Raw genomic sequence first — 15,845 nt, 5'->3', positions numbered from 1 at the left:
GTGTTTTGAAAAGGTGTACGTCCTGATTATCTGCCTATGCCCCCTCTCTTCTCTCACAGAGGAGTAGCTAGGATGTCTGGTGCCCACTAAATTAGCCTTAGCAAACTGGTGAGGGATGCCTAACCCACTAGCACTGTGGCTGCGAGGGGATAAAAAAAGAGATTATGTTTGTGCCCTTACCGAATGTGGAGGTGCCATCACAACAATGGGATTATTTGATTGCTACCATGTTAGTGACAAGACACAAGAAATGGTGAGTCACCCATATGTCATTTACACAAATGCTGGACCCGCAGGAGCTGATGCTGACTGGATGCCAGTGCTGCAGTTGTCAATCACACCACAGTGAGAACCATTTCTTAATAACTAGCTCATATTTGACTCACAGGAGATGTGCTGGTGTGTACTTGATGTTGAGCGACATCCAGTGGCCATTATCTGTATCAACAGGTTTGAATGAATAATCAAGGTCACAAAATCACTAATAAAACATTGCTTTATATGTTTCATAACATAGAACAAATACAACAAAATACAGCAAACAGATTCAGTGCAACATCAAGCTGTAATAAATATGCATTCATTTAACTTAAAATCACCAAATGGTGGTAATAAATAACACTCAAATAAATAGTCTCAGATAAATATTAACACCAAAGTTGGAATATCAAAGGCCTGAATTTGAATTACACCTGAAGGACTGGCCTCGGTCTGTTCTGCATTTGCAGAAGGTGTCTCGAACCCTTAGTAAATAACATTTCATGATAAAAATTCGGAAACAAAGCCAAACAGACATACATGATCTCACAAAAGCAAAAAAATTCCCACAGGAACACATTCACAGATGAATATTGTGATATGGCTTGTGACGAAAGTTCATTCTATAACAATAAATAACACTGACCTGCAACAGTGGCAGATGCCTAGTCAACCTATATGGAAGGCAGGTAAACCAGCTTATATCTCACATGACTGCATCTTTTCCAATTCATATCATAGTGTCCATGTGAATCTGTTATTCTGAACAGGTGATATTTTCTTTAAGGCGTGATTCAATATAGAATGGCATTCATTCTGTTTGACTCATAGGTATTTGTTATTTATGTACCATCAATCTCGGATCACATTGGCCATCGTCTGAGGACAATTTAGCCTCTGGTGGCAGGAGCTGATGTTTGCGGGCTTCTGTTGTAGCCAGCGGATATCTGGATAACAGATATACAAATGTATTTTCGGAGATTAATGTACTATAAATGAACTTGGAGGAAACCAATGCATCTGCCTACCACAATTTGATATTAAAATATTCACTATTAAAATTCATCAAACTGTCCTAATAGAACTGTGGTTACCCAAAAAGAGGCTTGAGAAATATTATATAATCCAGATTTACTGAAAAGAATGTCTGGGATCCTTTTTTGTGCAATTCTCATTTCAACTACAGCATCTGACATTGTGAAAAAGTCCGCCAGGCCTCACTGGCTTCATAGATGCAAGACTGACTCAGTTTTACAACTATGGTCCCTTTGTCTTGTCATTGAACAGGCCTGGCTATAGGTCCTGGTGGAGGTCGCTGTGTGAGAGAGGTTGGTAATGCTCCTCCATGCCCGACTTAGCTCGATGCCTTTGAGCAACTTGTCTCTGGTAGCAGGCCTGCCGCTGGTAGTCAGGGTCTACATTTACCCAGCTGTTGGCCACCCACTTCAGCCCACGCCTGACTGGGCAGTCACCGTGCAGGGAATACTCATCTAGCTCACCCATCCAACCTAGGGAAGGCAGGGGAGAGAGGGAACGTTTAAGAACGGGTAATCAGTGTATGTGAACTAGGCGGACAAATTCTGATAAATGTAACCAACAAGCCCTAATAAAGTTTCCCACATAACACTTGATGACTTAAAGACAACTATGGTTTCTGTGCAAACTAAAAGCTTTTCTCAGTTGTTGTCATTGTGCTATCAAGTGTCTGCACTGCTGCGATGACCTAAGCCACGAGTTTTAATATCTCATAGTAAAGCTATAGTATGATGTTGCTTTATTAGGTACTTTAATAGGACAGATTTTGATTGATAACATTGATTGTTGGGAAACAAAGATTAAAGGGCAGCCCATTATCCGTCAACCAGCGGACACTGATAAACTGTCCCTTTTTCCCTCCAAAATTCCTAATTCTGATTAACAAAAGCACACTGGATTAAGGCCTAAGGGGTAGTGATATGGGGTTTGATCGATATTGCTTCCTGTATGTGTGTTTGTTTGCAGGTGATCCAGCTAAAGCCTTCAGCTCTTACCTCTACCATCAGAGAGATGATTGTACCAGAGGAGGGCCGTCCCCGCAGTAGGTTTCAGTCTCAGGTTGCCCCTGCCACATGTCTGCTGCGTGTCTGTCAAATCAACTCCATCCTGAACCAGCGCCTAAGACGCACACAACTGTAAACAGCTCATGTCTTATCTCTTATTTTTGTACACTGTGCTCACTTAGGTTTCAGATTCCTTGTCATGGTTCAGCATTGTCTGCATGTTATCAGCAGCATTCAGGTCATGTACAATTATCATCATTTCACAGTGGCCAAAAGAGCAGAGTCCTTGCTGGGCTATAACTGTGGGTTGTGAAAGCACACTCACCTCCTCTTCATAGGTACGGTTGTCTGCCACAGGAAAGGTGGTCTCTCCACCTTCCTCTACAGAACTGAGGTAGAATAACATGGTAAGATACCTGGAATACAAAAGATAACAAATACAGATAATTGTGAGAAAAATGTCTCCCCATACCAAAAATATACATTATTTTGACTGATGTACCTGCCCTTGGAATAACTGTCTATGAGTTATGTGTTTTGTCCAATTATATTTTATCCTATTAGACATTTGTGTGAAATTTTTTCGTACGTAGTAGAGTTATGACCAAAAATGGGCAGAAATAAAATGTCCTCACATGCTCATTTAATCCCATTTGGTCATAATTAATGCATGCATTTTTGATTTAGGGCCAAAAACATGTTTTGTGACGTCACAGTTACCTTTGACCACCAAAATCTAATCAGTTCATCTTTGAGTCCAATTTGAAATTTGTGCCAAATCTGAAGCAATTTCTTCAAGGTGTTCATGAGAATAGGATGGACAGATGTATGGACGAACTCCCTGACGAATACACAAATACATAATGTCTGCGTCCACGATTGTCGCCAATGCAGAGACATGATAAACGAAACTTTAAAAATAACAACTGCTTTAAAAATGCTTACAAAAATATCACAGTTGTGCTAAATAGAAAAATACATGCCACACATACCTGCAAGAGACCTCTGTGAGGGCGGATGTGTTTCCTGCTAGTCGTGTGTGCGCACAGGTGGTCTCTGACTGAGTAGGGCTGCTATCATGGTGAGCATTACTGAAGTCTCCGTGCTCATAGCGAATCACCTGCAGCGGCTCACTCAGCTCGACCAGTGCAGAGGGCAGACGCGTCAGACTGGTTACTCTGAGCAAAAAACATGAGCGAGAAAGCATATTGTAAATCATGAGTGTATGGGCTCCAACTGTAAGAGAATGACAAAGTGCGTGTATGTGTGGTTACCTCTTCCTGAGTGTGTGCAGCACATGGTGGGATCCCAGGCCTTGGTAAAGCCATGTATGTTTGCTTCTCTGTTTGAATGGACTCCGGAGCTTCCCGCTTCGCTGTTGTCCTGGGCGCTGGGATACGTCATAAACTTGCCTAAAGTCCTCCAAGGTCAGCATCCCTGCCAAGAAAACACACACACAAACACACACACACACACCTTTGTTAGACTATTTCTATTCCTTCATATGGCTGGAAGCCTGGCAAATAAAAATACAGCTGAAAAATGGCCTAATAAGTGTAGCTATTTTTAATTCTTATATCAGTCTTTCAATTATACTGTATCTCGACTCCAGTTCAGTTTAATGTTGATTTCTTGGACAGTGTATTGAACAGTAAACTATAACAGCGTCCCATCTCTTTTTTACTCCATTCCTTCCCTCTTTGTCCAACTGCACGCTGTTACTCTCAGCTGAATGAATGTCTGGCCTCCATCAATTCCCCCGGGGGAACCGCGCCCCAGCCGCAACAATAGCTCTGGGGTGCCAGAGAAGAGGTGGCCGGGGTGGGGAGGGGTGGGAGGGTTGACGACAGAGTGTGGAGGAGGGAGTAGGGGGGGATACAGGGGATCCGGGGGAAAACTAAGAAAAGGGGATGGAGAATAATCAGTTTTTAATGAGATAGGATGAGGCACATCCGGACTGGGACGTGTACGACTGGCACAATGGCATCAGGTCAAAATGGTGTCACCCCTCTTCCGGCCTTGGAACTCACAAAGACTCGCACGCAATCACAGCTACCAGTCGGCCTCTTACTCTTACCAGAGTGAAAGTTCTCCTTTTAGAAGCAAAGACATCAGGTGAGGACAAACTTCAACTAGCTGTTGAAAAATAACATTGGCACCAGTGTCTGTATTTGGACTGAATCTAATTTTTCAAATACTGAACTCAAAAAGCTCAGTCATAATTCTAAATATTTCTTTTAAATTGAGAATTTTACATTTAAAATCGTGGTTAAAGGATTAAATAATTAACTTATTCCATTTTATGCCGTATGCATTTTCTCCTAGTGTCTCACAATATATGTATAATATAATTTATCTTTTAAAGACTGTACCCCAGAACTTAACTGATGCTATGTTCTGTATAGATTTAGTCACAAATGTACAGACACACACTTGGGAAACAACAAACCACGGGGGCACTTACCTGTTGGACAGGCTTCCAGACCAGAGAGTATCTGCCGTAAATTGTCTGGGTTCAACCAAGTTCCATCTCGAGAGCGTGAGTGACTCACAATCTGCAGGAGACACCATAATGTTTTTCTTATTTCAACAAAAGTTCTGACAGTTCGTCTTTTTTTCGTTACTTGGAGCAGATTTTTCTGGAAGTCTATTTTCCTCCCACAGCACTTTGGCATACGGATACAATATGTTTCTCTCCTGTCACCTCCTGCTTCTGCAGCAGCCCATCCTGGTTTAGGTCCAACAGACTGAAGACCTCCTCTGTGCTGAGAGACAGTAGTGGCTGGTAGGACTCCTCTTGTCCCTGGCTGGGTGCTGTCGTCTGGCTCTCCATCAGACCCTTGAGCTGAGCCAGCTGCACCACCACACGGCACTCCTCTTCTGACAGAAAGCCAGGGATCTCTGACAGGGACAGGAAAAAGACAACATTGGTGAATGTTAAGACACGGTGCAGCCTCGGACATGCGTGGTTAGATGCTGCCACCCTTTCAAATATCTTAATTGGAAATGGGGTTCTATTTCACGTACTCACTGAAATCATCGACTGGACAAAATTAGTTTTTCCATTACAAATTATAGGGAGTCTATGGAGTCTATATTTTTGCTAGACTGAAAAAGTCAGTTTATTTCAGTTTCTGTTTTTTGAAAGCACAAATTAAGTGCCACATGACCAAATGCACAATTATGGAAATGAAAGGTCCATATTATCATAACAGCAGCAGGCCCTCAGTCTACCCAAGATTAGAGTGAGGATCAAGAATATACAATCTATCAAAGAGAGTGGCTTGCAGATTAACGCTAACTCAAAAACATGCTAAGTGTGGCTAACATTCTGGGCTTGTTCACAGATGAACTGTTTCACACATTCACACGAGAAGATTACACTGGATAATTGAGTAACGGTGAAGTCATCAATTGATAAAAAGCAAATAAAAGGAAACCTTTTCTTTTCAATTGGATTTTCACATTAGTTACATATTTGTTGATGTCTGTGCCATCACTTAAAACAGTTTTTCAAATTTTTCGAGTCTGCACTCACACATTGAACTTAATTGCATACCTGAGGTGGTGAGTGAGTGATTGACTTTTAATTGGATTAGAGGATCTCTGTTGACAGTGCTGGTTTGATGTGTCAGACTAAAGAGATTACTTTAGATTGCCTAACAAAACCTCTCGGTGTGACGGGGCAATTTTGAGACTGTTTGATCAGTGTAATCTAATATTACTATGATTAGGACGTATAGGCCCCCAAAAAACAAACCAAATCCCGTAAACTTCTCATCACAGTACATTAGTAAAACACTCTCTCATTCAAACACAGACCCATTGCAAGAAAACTGTTGGCACAGAGAGAGAGAGAGAGAGAGAGACTCAATGACTAAAGATATCACATGCTACATTTATTTATATATAACAATATAGTTTACTGGAGAACAGACTTAATCTTAATGTGCATCCCATTACAGTTAACTGAGGAAAACTACTTGACTTTGAAACATTACTCAAATTGTTTCTATTAAAGCATACCTTTCGTTCATGCATGTAGGTTAGTAGGTGTTTAAGCACAGGCACTCTTTAGAGACAGTTTACATAGACAGTGTATATAATGAGTACAATCTGTCACTCCCCAGTGAGTAATTTCTGGTATAGCCTATCCCACGGGCAGGTTTAATGAGTGGTGACACTGGTCACTGGAGGGTGGAAACAGTGTGGGCTTCTGGGAGTCAGTTTTGTGAATATTAATTGATATAAAGCAGTAAAAGAATAAGATTTGGTGGACTAATTCTTAATGACACCTACTATATTTATCACCAATGTTGTTCCAAACCACCACACTTCAAAACAGTCTATGTCTTTTCTCCATTTTGGGCTCTAAATTTTCAAATGTGTTGCTAAATGTTTTTCATTTGGTCAACATGGGATGCTTAGAAAATTAGTTGCACTGGCAAAAAAAATCTATTTTATTTATTCTATTAGATACAACTATTGAACCTATTCAGATGTAAGTGTGAAGGCGCAAATTAGTGTTTCGTGGTTCCCTCCTGTTCTGTTCCAGCAATCAGCCATGTCTGTCAGTCATTTGCCCTCTTAATAAAAGGCTTCCGGCAGGTTGGCTGCCTGTACAGTAGAGACCTTGTTTGTCACCCGTGTCTTTTACACTGTACCCACTTGGTTAATCCCTATTGTCCAGTCAAGCCTCATTAATCTGGATAACTAATATGAATGAAGGGGGACTGAGCCTTCCTCTTTTCCCTCCCACCACTGTCTCTTTCTCCCCCGGAAAGGAAGTGACCTGCTTGTCTGAACAGGAATCAGGCCATTGCTACACAGCAGGACGACACCAATTTTGTTTGTGTCCTACACTCATGTTCACACGCGCGCACACACACACTCCAAATGTACGAGCAGTGCAGCTAAAAACTACTGATTATTTTCAGTGTTGATCAATCTGCTGATTATTTTTTATAATTTATTATCTGCTCTATATAAAGACCAGAAAATAGTGAAAATTCCCCATTACGATATCCCAGAGCCCAAGGGTAATGTCATCAAATATTGTTTTGTATGACCAACAGTCAAAACCCCCAAAATACTTAGTTTAAAAAAAAATATCTTCCCTTGTTTTGAAAATTTTTAGCTCTGCAATGACCTCACCCTGTGAGCAGTAACCATTTCATTAACGTAATCATAAAAACATCCAAACTTTCCCTCTTTTTCAGAGGTCAGGGCGGGACAGGGTATTTAGGTGTGAGTTGGAAAAAAATGCGAGATGGAAGGGGCGGAGGAGTTTCACTACATGAGGGCCAGTCTGTTCCTCAATTCAAGCTGTGGGGATGGAAATGGCAGAAAGCCAAAAGTATCTAAATGCCAAATCATCCACCTTACTAATCTTGAGCTCTGTCAAACACGCTTAAATCTGCTCATAAATGTAAGTGGATTCGCATCTCTAATAACACTTTAATGTGTGCCCCAACCCTTCTCCCTACTGTTCTCTACACCTCCCCTTACCCCTTCCTATGCAAATGTAATCACCGCCCACTATAAATACACCTATTCTGCCATCCTATCCTGCACTGTCACACACAGGTCTTCATTCACTCAAGAGACACACTTCAGGATTACTAATCTTTTCCAACTTTTGTCCCAAGATGACTGCAGTGTTTTGCCCTGATTTTATTTCCAGAAAATCCTCCTATTCAGCCACCCTGCTATGTCTCTTTCTGCTTGCTGGGCCTAGCAGCACAGTGGCGCTTGGTCCTGGTAGAGTAAAAGCAGGGCTGGAAGGACGAGCAAGGGCTGATGGTAGGGTTAGATCTGCAGTAAAGGACAAAGGTGGAGACAGGGCAAGTATTGGGGGCAACACTGAAACCGGATTTGTAGATACTCGTGTTTCTAGACCTGGAGCTGCAACAGGAGAGGATGGTGAGGCGTGGGGGGATCCTGGTACTACCACTGGCTTGAGGTCCGTGGTCTCTAAAGGCGAAGGTGGACTATGGGAGCCCCGCAGTTCCTCTCGCTGTGTCCCTATCCCATCAGGCATGGCCTTGTGCCAAAACATTGGCTATGACACCATGAGGATGCCCAACTTGCTGGGCCACGAATCTCCAGCTGAGGCTGTGCAACAGAGTGCCAGTTGGTTGCCACTACTTGCCAGAGAGTGCCACCCTGATGCCCGCATCTTCCTCTGCTCTCTTTTTGCACCCATCTGCCTTGACAGGTAAGTTTTCACAGGACAGCTGCTCACAATTTTATTTTATGTTTTAAAATAGCTTGGTAGTCAGGGTCCAAGTATAAAACCACCTTTTGAAAGCTATGTAAATTGGTGCCGTTACTGAGGAAAGGCCCTGGTTTCACACAGAAACTAAGCCATCAATGCACTATAATCTCCTTTCTGTAACATTAGCACCTCTCAGCTGAACAGCTAAACAGAAAAAAAGCATCTCTAAACTCATTTTGTTTGTTCCCCACCGCTACAATATTGATTCACATCCTTTCATTTACTCAATGCCGCCCATGTTCCCTCTCCATCTTTTCTTTATCAGGTTTATATCACCCTGCAGGAGTCTGTGCGAATCTGTGCGGGACAGCTGTGCCCCAATCATGAGTTGTTATGGCTACCCCTGGCCAGAAATTCTGCGCTGCGACCAGTATCCTGCAGACCATCTCATGTGTATCTCCTCTGTCACCAACAGCACTGTTCACACGGGGGGGCGCAAAGGTAAGGAAATAACTGTGTAGACACACATGCTTGAACTTACTTCATTCAAAATATGATTCAATTAGTGGTTTGAATGTTTCAGTGCCTCAGGCGAGCTGTCGGGATTGTGAGCTGGAGGAAGCCTCCTCTTCCAAAGATACACTGGAGACCTTTTGTAGGAGTGATTTTGGTGAGTAATTTTCTTTCTTCTTTCTAGCCTTCTCCTTGATTATACGTTTTGCCAGTTTTTCATTAATTTGGACAACAGTTAACAGAAAAGAGCACATTGCTCCTTATTAAGGTGATACTAATCATAGTTTGTGTTTATGTGCTTTCTTCCCAGTTGTGAAACTGCGTCTAACACGGCTCAAGTATAGTCCAGTAAGCCTGTCCCAGTTCTCGTTGGCTGCCAAATTGGACGTTCTGAAACATGGACCCCTGTTAGGTGGGCAGATTCGCTCCCGCATAGAACTGTGGCTGGAGAGGGATGCCACCTGTGTAAGGAACATGACACGGCAGCACCCACGAGGCGGGACCTTCCTTGTGACGGGCACAGTGCAGGGGGAGCGCCTGGTGGTCAATAAGGCTTACGCCTGGCAAAGACGAGACAAGAACCTGATGGCAGCTGCACGCAAATGGAAACATCACAGATGCAGGAGCTAGTATTATGTGCCAGGTTAGAAAATTCAAAAGAACTGAGGTGTGAAACAAGTATTAAACAGCTATGCATAGGCAAAGGTTAGACATACCATTTAGAATTTGCCTAAATTGCTTTGACTGTAAATTATGCTTGGTCTAATCTTTTCAAATCATGTCCAAACTTCTGCGGTTATTGGAGGAGACACTATGCAGTCAGCTGTTGACAAAGGAGCTCATAAAAGGCAGTAAAGTTCAACAAAATAAAAAGATGTTTAATAGAAAATGTACATATGAATTTTAAGTAAATATCGCTGGTCTATATTTGTATGGCTTTGAGAGAGATTAAATGTTGTGCTCTAAATCCTGATGGAATGCCATTTATTCAGGAATAGCAGATCATACCCAAAGACTACAGCGCACTTACCAAATAGCAAAGGTTTCAGACTGATTGTCTTCATCTCATGTGTTCTGTCAGGCATGAGGGACACCTGCTGAACGTGACCCACCTGCAGATGGAGAACAGACATTGTCAACACACTCATGACAACAGTTGATCAAATGCAGACCTAAATCACAGCAAATTTTGATTAATTTAACATTTTTCATGTTGAGCTGCTGCAACTGATTTAAAGTTTTGGCTATGCTGATTGATTTTAAATTGCAGTTGGTGTACAAAGCTAGGGATTATTGGCTTTTCAGTTTGGAGTGAATGTGCAGTGCAACTAAAAGCATGGAGTGGTCAATACCTATGACTGGCCTAGAATAGCCATACTATTACCTGGGGATCTTTCCCCATCAGTGAGTTAAAATGGCACACTTTCTTACCCGTATCCCTTCATAGCGAGGAAGACTGAAACTTTGACTGTAGTCTTCCACATGTAGCTCTGTTGAAGCTGGGGATGGATGGGGCAGAGGGGCTCCACTCGGGCTGACTGATGCTGATGGAGCCCCGTCTCCATTGACAAGGTCTCCGGGGCCGTTGTTGTAGTGCACGTAGAGCAGCAGGGCGATAACATTCAGGATGTACACATGGAAGAAGACCATGACCACGACGAAATAAGCCCGAGAGCAGACGCTACTTCTCTGCACATGCAGCCGAGAGGAGCGGAAGGGGACATCGTAGCGCGGTGGAAATGGTTTGTCACTGTCAAAATATTCTTCCTGCTCCGATAAAATTTCCTCAGTGTCTTCCATTTTTCCCCAACCAAACGATCGCAAATCAATCGCAGTGGAAAGCTGGAGGTATCTATTAAGTGGGTATCACTGCTGCTAGCGTTAACGTTAGCTTATCACTTTAGGTCTACGCTAGCTAGCTAGCTAGCTGATAAAGATAGCTGGCTGCTTGGCGTTCGCAAGCCCAGCTGACTACGGGGCAAACCCCACCGCAAACCTCTGGCTGTTTCGATAAAAATCGACGCTGTCGTCTGTGCTGCCTTTACCCAAAGATACAGGGCAGCTGCGAGCAAAAAATGAGGTATGCCGGCAGTCGCTTTTCTTGATAAATAAATGTGTCATCATCATTAACTAAAGTCCCTTAATCCCGTGTTATTAGCTAGCTAGCTAGCTGGCTGGTGCGCTGCTGCCCCTGACAACCTGCCTAACAACAGCACAGACAAGCTAACGACGCCGTATGGGGAGCCACGGTAAACCATTAGCGGCCTCTAACGGTGAACGCCGGAGCCAAACAACCGTCAGGACCACCCATGGGACCACCGACTAACTATTTAACACTCACACAGGACGTGGAAGAAGTACCCATTCCCTTTTATTTTAGTAAAAGTACCTGAGCAGCAGTGTAAATGTGCTCCGCCATGAGGAAAAGTTCTGCATTGAGCATTTCAGGCTGCTGTATCTGGTAGCTGTGGAGTAACAAGTAAGGTTTGCCTTGAATTGTAGTGGAAAAGAAATATAAAGTAGGAAAAAAAATACAAATACGTCAAAATTGAACTCAAGTACTGTACTTTAATAAATAGTTTCCACCACTGCACCATACAGGAGTTGGCAGCAAACAGGATTTTAATCATGAAAACCATCCCAAACCAAAAAGAAAAAAATCACTAGTGACCAAAACAATTTTTGGATTCATTTATTTACTGTCATTCATTCGCCAGTGTATTAATTAATTAAATGATTCAGTACTTCAGGTATATTCACCTCTATACAATTAGTGTGAACCATCTGTGGTCAAATAATTACATCTTTTAACCAGAAAAGTGCCTTCAAATTCTCCTTAACAGGATCGCGCTGTCCATTGATAATAATAATGATAAATAAAGATACTGAATAATGACATTTTGGCTGACCAATTGTTCAGCTTATCTTGTACCAACTTTCAGTGAAATCGTATCATGATGATATATATCATATCATGTCATCCTGTTACAAAATGATGATTATTATTATTCATTTATTTGCTGTCATTGATTCACCAGTGTATTTCTGCGATACTGCACTTCTGTAAAGTTGCGGGAAAATTAGAGGAGGCCGATAAAATGTAAGAGGCCGAGATGTCCTGATCTGTAGTCTCCAGTATGGGTCAAGCTTAAAATGAAATGGATCCTACACTCCCTGCAATGTAACTTGATCATGTCTTTCATTAGACTGTCCCTGCCAGCTAAATGCCCTCTTCTGTCAAAACTACACCCCCAGTTTGTAACACAAGCACTCAGTTAAAACATGTTAAGCCTTTAACCCAAACTGAGATAACCCCAATGACACCATCAGAGCTCCCTATAAAGCCACGGAGGATATTATTATATAAATGTTTTACAGGCTGAGTACTTGCCATGTAAAATCTGTGGAGTGCCATTTAATCCCTCAATTAGATCTTAATTTAATACTTTTGGTCTAAAAAACAATCAAAATTAGAAATGAATCTAAAAGCATCAGAATCGGCTTTCCAAACCCACCATGTGCAACTTTTTTAACTGCGTCTGGGCCTATTATTAGAGAGCTTCAGGACCTCTTTAAGAACATGTGGTTATTAAACAGTCAAATAAACTAGTTTACACAACAGCGCATGATTAATTTTCAACAGAATTTCACATATTACGCCTACAAACTTCAAAAAGGCGTTTGTTGATTGTCATATTTCACATGACATTGCATTATTGTACAGGTGTTGCCCTTATTGCGTTGTGTTTCTATTGCTATACATATTCTGGGACTAGCTGAAAATGCCCCTATTGGATTTGCCCCCATGAATCACTGGCTGTATTTATCTTTTACACAGTCCACACCATGAATGTGTTTGGCCTGTGAATGAAAACACGCTGCTGTTGTTTAACTAAACCACATGGTGGCGATGAAGACCACTCATCGTCAACTGCGTTTGCTGTGTCATCTGTGATTCCTGACGTAATAGCTTTGGACCCAGGTGATCCCCAGGAAGAAAGTCAAAAATTAGTTTTAGTCACGTTTATTTAATAACGAACATTTAAAGCACGTTATGAGTAAATCTTGGCCTCGGGGCTCCACAGTGGTCATCCAGGTAGTGGCCATTAAAAAAAATTAGATAGATTATGCTTGTTTTTATATGTATCAGGGCTATTTAAAGCTTTAATTACATATAATCCAGCTGAGCCAACCCTTCCTGCGTTTTACACCCCGTATAGTCTTTCCTCTGATTTGTGCACCAGGAGGAGTTTATACCTCACAATATAAGGACCACAGGAAATTTTATTTAAACGCTACAACCAAAACTGTTATCCTCAGACTACATTTTCACTCGTGTAGATGCCAGCTAAGCAGTTGGTGGGTGATACAGTTGAATTTACATAATTTTCAACCCATGCATTATTCACCAGGAATTTCTTTGAGGTGTATATTTGGATGGGAATGTGTTTTGGATGTTAATGAAGGCTAATTTCCCCTGTGACACTTTCCCCCTAAATTAATCTGTCTGACCCCCCTTTTTTTACAGAGAGAGAGAGAGAGAGAGGGTTGGAGGTGGGGGTGGAGGTTAGAGAGTCACACACACACACACACACATATATATATACATACACATGCACTCACACACCCCTTGCGGTGTTTTCCGGGATCACGCCACCGCTTCCACTTGGGATCCACACAGCAGCAGCGATATGGCTGATGATCACCGGACGGGACGGTGCTGTTTGTAAGCGAACGTACACACGAATAATGCGCGATTACAGGCCAGCAGTGCACTTACTAGTGCGACGGGACACTGCGACACATCGTGCGACACGGGGATAAGACTAACCCGACGGGGAATAGGCGATCTGGTGTGTTTTACAGCAAAGTAGTTGGAGGAACTTGTCGCAGTGGATTCATCCCAGTGTGCTGCCTGGATTACCACACACAAGTGGAACAATAGTCTCCTGCAGCAGGAACACTAGCAGGTCAGTGGCAGCGGTGTTTTTTTGTTGTGTTTGTTTGTGCTCAGTCTGTCTCTACTCCACGTTTCGATCCCGTAATGGCAATGTTGGGACAACGAGCAGCGATCACCACGGTCGTCCTATCACCTGACGTTGCAGGTGGAGTTATTTTTCGGCTCGTTAAAACAAAGGTATTTGGTGTTTTTCACTGGGTTATGTTGCGCAAGTGTGCGTCTTTTTGGAACTAATCAGGATACTCACTAATTTGTCAACAAACAAACAAAAAAATCACTGTAAAAAAAAATCCGAATCCGTTCAGGAAACCAGATAAAAGTGGTAAACAGCGATAAGACCCACTCAAATGTAACTCCCTGGAGCGATATATTTGACATATGATACTGGTTTCGGGGTCCTAACGTGTAAATCCACAATCAAAGCGTCGGGATACTCTCACAGATGATCCCAGTCCTGTCTCACTGGAGTTTGCGAGCTGACCGGGCGGCTGTGCAACTTTTCTTTGCCCTGCCTGACTCGCCTCCTCCCGGGCACTTGCGTCAGGAAAGCACGGGGAGAGAGAGGGACTGACCGAAAGCGCAAAAGGCCTGGAAGGTAGAGGGATCTCTGCCAGCCAGGCCCGACGTGACCCGCAGCGTGTTTGGTCAGAGTCCCGTGATATTTACCACACGGCCCCGTCAGTGCGCTCTGCCTGTAGTCATGTCTGGTTACTTGGGATATTGTCAGGTCCTTCGCTCGTCCACAGATGTGACAGTCCGGTGCTGCGGTCCTGCAGTGTTGTCATAACCTCGTGGGTGTTCGCCCACGGCAAGTAATGTACCAGCATAGGTTGAGCAGTCAGTGCCTATAGGAAAAGCATGTCTCTGAGCTCATTGTTTCTTAGCAGCATGCTGGGAGTATCATTTAGCGCTAAATTATGTATGTCTATCTCACTGTGGGATGTCCAGATTGAAAATCATGCGCATCCGTTAATGCATGTGTCGTTGCGATGAACCCCGACTGAAAAATATCACCAATAAACCCAAACCAATAATAATCCTGTATTATTACGGCATTTTACATGGTATAACTGTCTTATTACCATAATGACATTGACAACATTTATGTTACTCGCCTCATTATGTGTTTAGCAGAACGTATCATGACTTTTCTATGCTATTTTAATGTTTTTTTTTCTAAGTACGTGTCCAGAAACCCATTACTGTGCAGATACACAGGGCACACCTGTATCTATTTCCTCTGGTCTGAATGTCACTGAGGTTTACACCAATCTGTGGTCAAACAGTGACGTCTTTTAACCAGGAGAGTGCCTCACTGAAGTAAATATTCTCTTCAACAGTATTGCCCTGGTCAGTAATAATAATAATGTGTAATGATACTAAATAGTGATCTTGTACCAACTTGATATATGATTTTATCTTGTTGTTGCTTTACAAAATTCAGTTTTTCAATTGAATTGTCCAAAGCTAAACTGTACATGTATATATTTACATGTATGAAAAGTTTTGTCTAACATTAAAATCAACAGTGAAGCACAGTTCATTGCATTAAACAGCAATTTCTTGATTTTATGTGTAATTTGTACATACATTTGCCATATTATAACATTTCGTATTGTGATATTGATTTCAGCCGCATTATCCAGCCCCAAGTGAAGTTATAGGAATCTTTGTGTGACCCTTTTCAGCCAGAGCTCCCCTAAAATCATAGACACTCTATTCTCCTTCCTCCTCTTATGGCTTAAAATGGCATTTCAGGTATTTTGCCTCATCTTTTTGCAGTCTTGTGCTTTTCCCTCTTCATTCATCTTCTTTCTGTAATTCTGTCTCCTCATCTAAGATTTAGGTTAAGTAACAG

At 42.3% G+C, this 15,845-nt stretch overlaps 3 protein-coding genes across 5 annotated transcripts in view; 2 read left to right on the top strand and 1 right to left on the bottom strand.

Annotated features, from left to right (window-relative positions):
• Nucleotides 1-541: 541 nt before the first annotated feature.
• On the bottom strand, nucleotides 542-11,161 carry LOC139209193 (transmembrane prolyl 4-hydroxylase-like). The gene is made up of 9 exons (XM_070838818.1): nucleotides 10,459-11,161; nucleotides 10,058-10,139; nucleotides 5,002-5,198; nucleotides 4,762-4,852; nucleotides 3,572-3,734; nucleotides 3,290-3,475; nucleotides 2,623-2,713; nucleotides 2,289-2,412; nucleotides 542-1,766 (listed from the first exon to the last, which is right to left on the bottom strand). The coding sequence occupies exons 1-9, from the start codon at nucleotides 10,825-10,827 to the stop codon at nucleotides 1,552-1,554; spliced, it is 1,518 nt and encodes a 505-aa protein (XP_070694919.1). The 5' UTR covers nucleotides 10,828-11,161; the 3' UTR covers nucleotides 542-1,551.
• LOC139209195 (secreted frizzled-related protein 5) lies at nucleotides 7,946-9,657 on the top strand. The gene is made up of 4 exons (XM_070838825.1): nucleotides 7,946-8,514; nucleotides 8,840-9,015; nucleotides 9,098-9,184; nucleotides 9,338-9,657. The coding sequence occupies exons 1-4, from the start codon at nucleotides 7,946-7,948 to the stop codon at nucleotides 9,655-9,657; spliced, it is 1,152 nt and encodes a 383-aa protein (XP_070694926.1).
• A 2,549-nt stretch (nucleotides 11,162-13,710) lies between the features above and the next one.
• LOC139209194 (cyclin-dependent kinase 17-like) overlaps nucleotides 13,711-15,845 on the top strand; it is a 39,086-nt gene continuing 36,951 nt past the window's right edge. For all 3 annotated transcript variants that reach the window (XM_070838822.1, XM_070838820.1, XM_070838821.1), the window contains exon 1: nucleotides 13,711-13,997. The gene's annotated coding sequence lies outside the window, so the exon portion shown is untranslated. The remainder of the gene's footprint in view (nucleotides 13,998-15,845) is intronic.

This window comes from Pempheris klunzingeri, chromosome 11, assembly GCF_042242105.1.
Source record: "Pempheris klunzingeri isolate RE-2024b chromosome 11, fPemKlu1.hap1, whole genome shotgun sequence".
Lineage (NCBI taxonomy): Eukaryota > Metazoa > Chordata > Actinopteri > Acropomatiformes > Pempheridae > Pempheris > Pempheris klunzingeri.
Note: the sequence above shows the minus strand (reverse complement) of the source record. Positions and strands in the feature narration are given on the sequence as shown.

Coding starts and splice junctions, on each gene's coding strand:
- LOC139209195 (XM_070838825.1), top strand. CDS start 7,946: ATGACTGCAGTGTTTTGCCCTGATTTTATTTCCAGAAAATCCTCCTAT. Junction 9,016..9,097: donor TCACACGGGGGGGCGCAAAG/GTAAGGAAATAA, acceptor TGAATGTTTCAG/TGCCTCAGGCGAGCTGTCGG. Junction 9,185..9,337: donor CTTTTGTAGGAGTGATTTTG/GTGAGTAATTTT, acceptor CTTTCTTCCCAG/TTGTGAAACTGCGTCTAACA.
- LOC139209193 (XM_070838818.1), bottom strand. CDS start 10,827: ATGGAAGACACTGAGGAAATTTTATCGGAGCAGGAAGAATATTTTGAC. Junction 4,853..5,001: donor GGCTGCTGCAGAAGCAGGAG/GTGACAGGAGAG, acceptor TGTCTCCTGCAG/ATTGTGAGTCACTCACGCTC. Junction 1,767..2,288: donor TCATCTCTCTGATGGTAGAG/GTAAGAGCTGAA, acceptor TGCCTTCCCTAG/GTTGGATGGGTGAGCTAGAT.